The sequence below is a fragment of the Papio anubis genome, chromosome 12 (genome assembly GCF_008728515.1).
Source record: "Papio anubis isolate 15944 chromosome 12, Panubis1.0, whole genome shotgun sequence".
Lineage (NCBI taxonomy): Eukaryota > Metazoa > Chordata > Mammalia > Primates > Cercopithecidae > Papio > Papio anubis.
The window spans coordinates 63,820,281-63,828,622 of record NC_044987.1 but is presented as its reverse complement, the minus strand read 5'-3'; the positions used below and the strand labels follow the sequence as shown (position 1 = coordinate 63,828,622).

General features: G+C 39.3%; 1 protein-coding gene across 1 annotated transcript; it reads left to right on the top strand.

Moving 5' to 3' along the window:
- The first annotated feature begins 69 nt into the window (after positions 1-69).
- On the top strand, positions 70-1,480 carry LOC116269737 (olfactory receptor 51A4-like). Its single transcript, XM_031653255.1, has one exon. It carries the CDS (start codon positions 380-382, stop codon positions 1,352-1,354), a length of 975 nt encoding a protein of 324 aa, XP_031509115.1. The 5' UTR covers positions 70-379; the 3' UTR covers positions 1,355-1,480.
- Positions 1,481-8,342: the final 6,862 nt, after the last annotated feature.

Genomic DNA, 8,342 nt, shown 5'->3' with positions numbered 1-8,342 from the left:
ACAGCTGAATTTTTATGACAAATTTTAAACAAATTCATAAACAGTACAAATATTGCAACATTTATATTAAAAAGCAAAAGTCTCAAGTCTTTGAGTTGGATAATATTTGCCTGTATAATTATCTCAGTTGATCAGTAGTCCTCGTATAGGACTTGTATCTATTATAATCTGTATCTATTTTAAGATTAGATTTTGATATCAATTTGCATCATTTTTCTCTCAGTTTTTTGTTTTTAGTTGAGTCTACCTATCTATTTCTCCCTTTAGGTTTGTGTCTAAAAATTGTCTATATACCTGGTGTCATAAGACCTCAATGAGTTCAATAGGATAGAGCCAGGCATTTGAGCCAATCTACTTATACCTCTACAGAAAACCTCTTATGAGCTTCTCATCTTTGCTCTTAAATACTGGGATGTCCGTTCTCAATACCTCTGAAATGGAAATCTCTGTTTTCTACTTGGTTGGGATCCCCGATATGGAACATGCCAACATTTGGATCTCTCTCCCCATATGTCTCATGTACACTGTTGCTATCCTGGGGAATTGTACCATTCTATTTTTCATAAAAACAGAGCCTTCTTTGCATGAGCCCATGTACTATTTTCTCTCCATGTTGGCTCTCTCTGACCTGGGACTATCCCTCTCCTCTCTCCCTACCATGTTAAGGATTTTCCTGTTCAATGCTCCAGGAATTTCCCCCGATGCCTGTATTGCTCAAGAGTTTCTCATCCATAGATTCTCAGCTATGGAGTCATCTATACTTCTTATAACATCCTTTGATCGCTTTATTGCCATCTGCAACCCCCTGAGATACACTTCCATCCTCACCAGTGCCAGAGTCATTCAAATTGGGCTTGCTTTTTCTCTCAAAAATGTTTTGTTGATCCTCCCATTTACTTTCACTCTAAAACATCTAAAATACTGTAAGAAGAACCTCCTGTCCCAATCCTACTGCCTCCATCAAGATGTCATGAAACTGGCCTGCTCTGACAACAAGGTCAACATCATCTATGGCTTATTTGTGGCTCTCACAGGCATCATAGACTTGACATTTATTTTCATGTCCTACATGTCGATACTGAAAGCAGTGTTGAGCATAGCATCACAAAAGGAAAGGCTCGAGGTCCTCAATACATGTGTTTCCCACATCTGTGCTGTGCTCATCTTCTATGCGCCCATTATCTCCCCAGCTGTCATCTACCGATTTGCCAAACATAGTTTCCCAATCACTAGGATCCTCATAGTTGATGTTTTTCTGCTTGTGCATCCACTGATGAACCCCATTGTATACTGTGTGAAGAGCCAGCAGAAAAGAAATCTCGTCTTAAAAAAACTGTGCCAGAAGCAAAGCTGAAGGGGATGCTTAACCACATGATGCTTAACTCAATGTCGAGAAAACAAGCAGAATAGATCAGATTTTCCCGGCAAGATGGCCGAATAGGAACAGCTCCAGTCTCCAACTCCCAGCGCCAGCGACACAGAAGACCGGTGATTTCTGCATTTTCAACTGAGGTACTGGGTTCATCTCACTGGGGAGTGCCGGACGATCGGTGCTGGTCAGCTGCTGCAGCCCGACCAGCGAGAGCTGAAGCAGGGCGAGGCATCGCCTCACCTGGGAAGCGCAAGGGGGAAGGGAATCCCTTTTCCTAGCCAGGGGAACTGAGACACACAACACCTGGAAAATCGGGTAACTCCCACCCCAATATTGCGCTTTAAGCAAACAGGCACACCAGGAGATCATATCCCACACCTGGCCGGGAGGGTCCCACGCCCACGGAGCCTCCCTCATTGCTAGCACAGCAGTCTGTGATCTACCGGCAAGGCAGCAGCGAGGCTGGGGGAGGGGCGCCCGCCATTGCTGAGGCTTAAGTAGGTAAACAAAGCTGCTGGGAAGCTCCAACTGGGTGGAGCTCACAGCAGCTCAAGGAAACCTGCCTGTCTCTGTAGACTCCACCTCTGGGGACAGGGCACAGCTACACAACAACAACAACAACAACAAAAAAGCAGCAGAATCCTCTGCAGACACAAACGACTCTGTCTGACAGCTTTGAAGAGAGCAGTGGATCTCCCAACACAGAGGTTGAGATCTGAGAAGGGACAGACTGCCTGCTCAAGTGGGTCCCTGACCCCTGAGTAGCCTAACTGGGAGACATCCCCCACTAGGGGCAGTCTGACACCCCACAACTCACAGGGTGGAGTACACCCCTGAGAGGAAGCTTCCAAAGCAAGAATCAGACAGGTACACTCGCTGTTCAGAAATATTCTATCTTCTGCAGCCTCTGCTGCTGATACCCAGGCAAACAGGATCTGGAGTGGACCTCAAGCAATCTCCAACAGACCTACAGCTGAGGGTCCTGACTGTTAGAAGGAAAACTATCAAACAGGAAGGACACCTACACCAAAACCCCATCAGTACATCACCATCATCAAAGACCAGAGGCAGATAAAACCACAAAGATGGGGAAAAAGCAGGGCAGAAAAGCTGGAAATTCAAAAAACAAGAGCGCATCTCCCCCGGCAAAGGAGCGCAGCTCATCGCCAGCAACGGATCAAAGCTGGACGGAGAATGACTTTGACGAGATGAGAGAAGAAGGCTTCAGTCCATCAAATTTCTCAGAGCTAAAGGAGGAATTACGTACCCAGCGCAAAGAAACTAAAAATCTTGAAAAAAAAGTGGAAGAATTGACGGCTAGAGTAATTAATGCAGAGAAGGTCATAAACGAAATGAAAGAGATGAAAACCATGACACGAGAAATACGTGACAAATGCACAAGCTTCAGTAACCGACTCGATCAACTGGAAGAAAGAGTATCAGCGATTGAGGATCAAATGAATGAAATGAAGCGAGAAGAGAAACCAAAAGAAAAAAGAAGAAAAAGAAATGAACAAAGCCTGCAAGAAGTATGGGATTATGTAAAAAAACCAAATCTACGTCTGATTGGGGTGCCTGAAAGTGAAGGGGAAAATGGAACCAAGTTGGAAAACACTCTTCAGGATATCATCCAGGAGAACTTCCCCAACCTAGTAGGGCAGGCCAACATTCAAATCCAGGAAATACAGAGAACGCCACAAAGATACTCCTCGAGAAGAGCAACTCCAAGACACATAATTGCCAGATTCACCAAAGTTGAAATGAAGGAAAAAATCTTAAGGGCAGCCAGAGAGAAAGGTCGGGTTACCCACAAAGGGAAGCCCATCAGACTCACAGCAGATCTCTCGGCAGAAACTCTCCAAGCCAGAAGAGAGTGGGGGCCAATATTCAACATTCTTAAAGAAAAGAATTTTAAACCCAGAATTTCATATCCAGCCAAACTAAGTTTCATAAGTGAAGGAGAAATAAAATCCTTTACAGATAAGCAAATGCTTAGAGATTTTGTCACCACTAGGCCTGCCTTACAAGAGACCCTGAAGGAAGTACTAAACATGGAAAGGAACAACCGGTACCAGCCATCTCAAAAACATGCCAAAATGTAAAGACCATCGAGGCTAGGAAGAAACTATATCAACTAATGAGCAAAATAACCAGTTAATATCATAATGGCAGGATCAAGTTCACACATAACAATCTTAACCTTAAATGTAAATGGACTAAATGCTCCAATTAAAAGACACAGACTGGCAAACTGGATAAAGAGTCAAGACCCATCAGTCTGCTGTATTCAGGAGACCCATCTCACACGCAGAGACATACATAGGCTCAAAATAAAGGGATGGAGGAAGATTTACCAAGCAAATGGAGAACAAAAAAAAACAAAAAAGAAAATTAGGTTTCTTGACCAGGAACCATGTTCAGAAATAGCTGGATAGCAAACCACTCCAAAGCTAAGTGACCCAAAACAACAACAATTATGTATTTGACCAAAGCTGTGTAATTTGTGCAGAGCTCAGCAGGGATATCTTGTCTATTCTCCACATAGTACCAACTGGACACCTTCACTGGGACAGAGGATACACTTTGAATGTGGTTCATTCCCAAAGCTGGCAGCTGATGCTTGCTGAGTTCAGCTAAGCTCCTACATATGCCTCTCCAAGTAGCTTAGGCTTCTATGAGCATGTTAGCTGGTTTCCAAGAAAAACTGCTTTCAAGAACAAAAGAGAATATACCAGGAAACAGGATAGAAACTTCTAGTCTTGTTAAGGACTATAGCTGCAAAAAATAAAGGGTCATTTCCACTGCATCTGTTAGTTATACATGAATGGAACAAGCTCAGATTCAAAGGAAGAGAAATACATTCCATCTCTTGATGGGGGACGTGATACATAATTTGGAGCTGCCGTTTATTCAACACAGAACAGAATGATTGTTTATTTAGTTTCATAGTCAGTTTCACAAACTGCAAATTACGAATCAGTGTAGACCTCCACCTGAGTGTCTGTGCCTACCTGTTGCTGAGCACTGACGGAGACCATCCAGAAGTTGTTCAAAATGGAACAGCTCCATCCAGGGGTTGTTCATAATAACTGATATTTCAGCTGATCATCAAATATGACTTAAAATATGGTTACTTTGCATTCTTGTTGAGCTGCTACGTTCATTTTTCTCCCGAACCAAGAAAGCAGGATGATAGGGAGTAGAAAAGAACTGAACATGTGCCAGCTTCTTTAGTCTCCCTATATACTCCCAATCCTCATGCTTCCTCCTTAAAAGACAGTAAAATGAGAATTATTCCTATTATTTGCCACCTGACATAAAGCCTTCTATATGTATGCTACCGACCTACTGCATTCTCATTTCTAAGAAAAATGGCATTTCTCTCTATCAAAACTTAATGCAAGTTACCCAAAACTAAATTTCATATCTTCCTGCCTTAAAAAAGAGACACTACTTGCATATGAGGCAGGACAATACTAAGTGGGATGTTTACCAATTCAGAAACTAAATGCTGATAGATCACCCAGGTAATCTGCGAAAGGATTTTACATAACTCCCCATTGATAACCCTTCCAGAACCTGTCTCACATTGCTCTTCATACTCATCCAGTCACAGAATATCATATTAGTTGATGGAATTTCTGATATTGAACATTTATCTTCCTCAAAAAATTCAAGCTTGCAATATTCTCTGTCTCTCTCTCTCTCCCTCTCTTACAAATATATATCTATCTATCTTTCTACTATGAGTTTTTACAATAGTGCTAATTTCACCTTTAGCCTTATAAGTTATCTTTAGCTATATCTATACTTAGAGTTTTCCTAATTTCTTAAAATACTTCAACTACTCTTTAACAATTAAAATGATTTAAAATTAACAATTAGACACATTTGAGAATAAACAAGGCTGCAAAAAGAAATAAAAGTATATATGTAAATATTATTTATATAGTATTTATTAATTGAGAAATGTTAACCAGTAAAATAGTTTTAATCAAAAACTATTTTTGAGTGTAAAAATCTCCTCTAAGAGTTAAGCAATCTATAACCATGTACAAGTTTAGTAAACAAGCCTTGAGTTAGCAAATAATTTCAGTTTGCTAACAGTATTAAATCTAAATTTAGGGGTAATCCAACTTTTCAATACTTTGAATAAAGACATCTATTTTGTTTTGAGCAAAGGCATAGTAAGGCAAAGTCTTTATATGTGTGAAGTAGAAGGGGCGGAATGAGGATTGGGTAGGTGGAGCCATTAGACCATGATTCGGAGATGGTAAAGTTTCTGTCAGCCCAAATGGGAGCTTATGAGCAAAGATGGCTCGAAAAAGGAGTTTCCCCCATTGGCAAGAAAGGGGCCAGCACTGACACTTCACTTTGTTCTTTTACTATTAGGTCATCCCAAGAAGAGTGTGGCTTCAGCCGGGTATCCGAGGTATACCTTGAAGCATTCATTAGCTACCCACACTCTTTAGAGCTAGGCCACAAATGGTTTCTTCAAGTGGGAACTGAGAAGCACATCTTTACATCTATTACATCAGATTAGACTGATTTACCAAGTAGTACTCCAGAGACTCGATTATCTTTAGAATCTGATTGAAGATGATCAATAACAACAACAAAAAACCTGTAATTTAATGCTGACGTTTTTATTTTTTAAATTAATATAATATTTGCCACAAAATGTCCTAATTGGTTACTATAAATGTATATATAAATCAAAGAAATTGAAAGAGTTGTCTGTATATAGTGATAAATTATGTTCACACCAAGATTATTCCAAGTACATTTTTGAACAAAATGTTTCTCAATTTTACAAGAGCATTGATTGTTTTTATCATATTGCTGTCCTCTAAAAACAAAATATGCATTTGTACTATTGCTACATGAAAATCTGTATCTTTAATGCTGAAATTCTTAATCAAATTAAAAATAGCATTCACAATAAGGTTAAGTGTTTTACAGAATAAAACTTGGACAGAAAAAATGCTCAAAAACTATACTTTGCATAATGAATTAGAATAACATAATTAAACATAAAATTAACTGATTTTTCTATCTAAAGCATCTAAATACTGAGTCAGAATTAACATAATCTAGCTTTTGCTACTGGAGCCAACCTCACAACAGCTATCCCTTCTATTTCACAATGACTAGAAAAACTGCAAAACAAAGGGAGTAAAATTAATTTGAATGAACAGTTATTCAATCTAATTGAAAAGTTATGAATTTATAGCATAACATGTGAATCTACCTTCAGTAGCTGTGGATAAGCACCTTTATATACAGTGTTCTGAAGAAAATCCACAACCTTTTGACCTTGATGCTATTTTTTTCTTCTTATTGTCATGTGATTGATTATGTCAATTTGGCCACCACAGTTTGACACCATACTACATGCTATCAAACATTTTGTACAAAGTTTGAATTCATTATCATTTTTTCTGAGAAACAGAAATAGAGTAAATTTGAAGCATGAACTTTCATTTGCCAAACTCTTTGCAGCTAATGAGTTTATTACAAAATAATGTTCTCAAATAGTGAAATAAGTCATACCATTCAAATAAATGATAAACACCAAACACATTGGTTTTTCTCTCCTGCACATATTTTGGGGTTTACTTAATCAAATAATTTCTTTTTGACTCCAGACTACTTGTAGTTAGTAGTTTCATTCACTTAACAAGCTTTAGCAGAAGAAGTAACCAAAGTGTTTGATTAAAAAAAAAAAAAAAAAAGTATCTAGAAGGGCCAGCATTGACAAATACATTGCCCGCCAACAATTGGACATGGAAAAAGTTAGCTACATTTGCATTCTTGTGTTCCATTACATTTCATTGTATCAGTGAGGTCCCTGCCTGCTGTCTTTTTAGCTTTAATATTCCACTGCAAATGGTCAAGAAAAGAGAGACGGGATCTCACTGGTCATTTTTCAGATTTACTAATGTGTTAAAGTGAGAACTGTGTGCACTGCACATGTATCCCATATGTCTAGATGAAGCTGCAGCAGAACCTTGAAGTACAAAGAGGATATCCAGCAACCCATCCCAGCTCGATTTACTGCTATTATCTAAGGCTTATGTGAAAAAAAAATAAAAATTAAAAAAACCTGAGACAGATCTAAAACTGGTTGGGAAACCAAGACAACAAGTATAAATTAATTCCAATCCTGGCAACTGAAGATTATGCTCCCTCTACTAATTATTTAAATAATTGTGTTACTTAAAATCCATTACGTTTCAGCTATTCTGTTCAGATGTTCATTCCAACTGTTTACATTGATTTTGGAAAAACACTTGATATAGATGCTGGTAGTTAAAATAGGTTGGTGAACCATCTGAAGATATGAAATTGACATTTAGAGTATAAATTTCTGAATTATAACTCAAACTACGTGTGTACTGTGGAGAAAACACAAAGAATGGCCAGTGGTAATTAAGAAACCTGTGATTTTAGATGGAAGGCTGAGGAGAGCTCTCCTTCTCCCTAAATTCAAACCATATTATACTAAGGGAGACCACCCCTCATATTGTCTTATGCCCAATTTCTGCCTCCAAAGAAAGAAGAAGTAAAAACTAAAAGGCAGAAATGAAATCCACAGGCAGACAGCCCAGTGCCACACCCTGGGCCTGGTAGTTAAAGATCGACCCCTGACCTAATTGGTTCTGTTATCTATAGATTACTGACATTGTATAGGAATGCACTGTGAAAACCCCTATCTTGTTTTGTTCTGATCTAATTACCGGTGCATGCAGGCCCCAGTCACGTACTCCCTGCTTGCTCAATCAGTCATGACCCTCTCACACGCACCCCCTTAGAGTTGTGAACCCTTAAAAGGGACAGGAATTGCCCACTCGGGGAGCTCGGCTCTTGAGACTGAAGTCTTGCCGATGCCCCCGGCCAAATAAATCCCTTCCTTCTATAACAAGGTGTCTAAGGAGTTTTGTCTGCCGCTTGTCCTGCTACAATACTA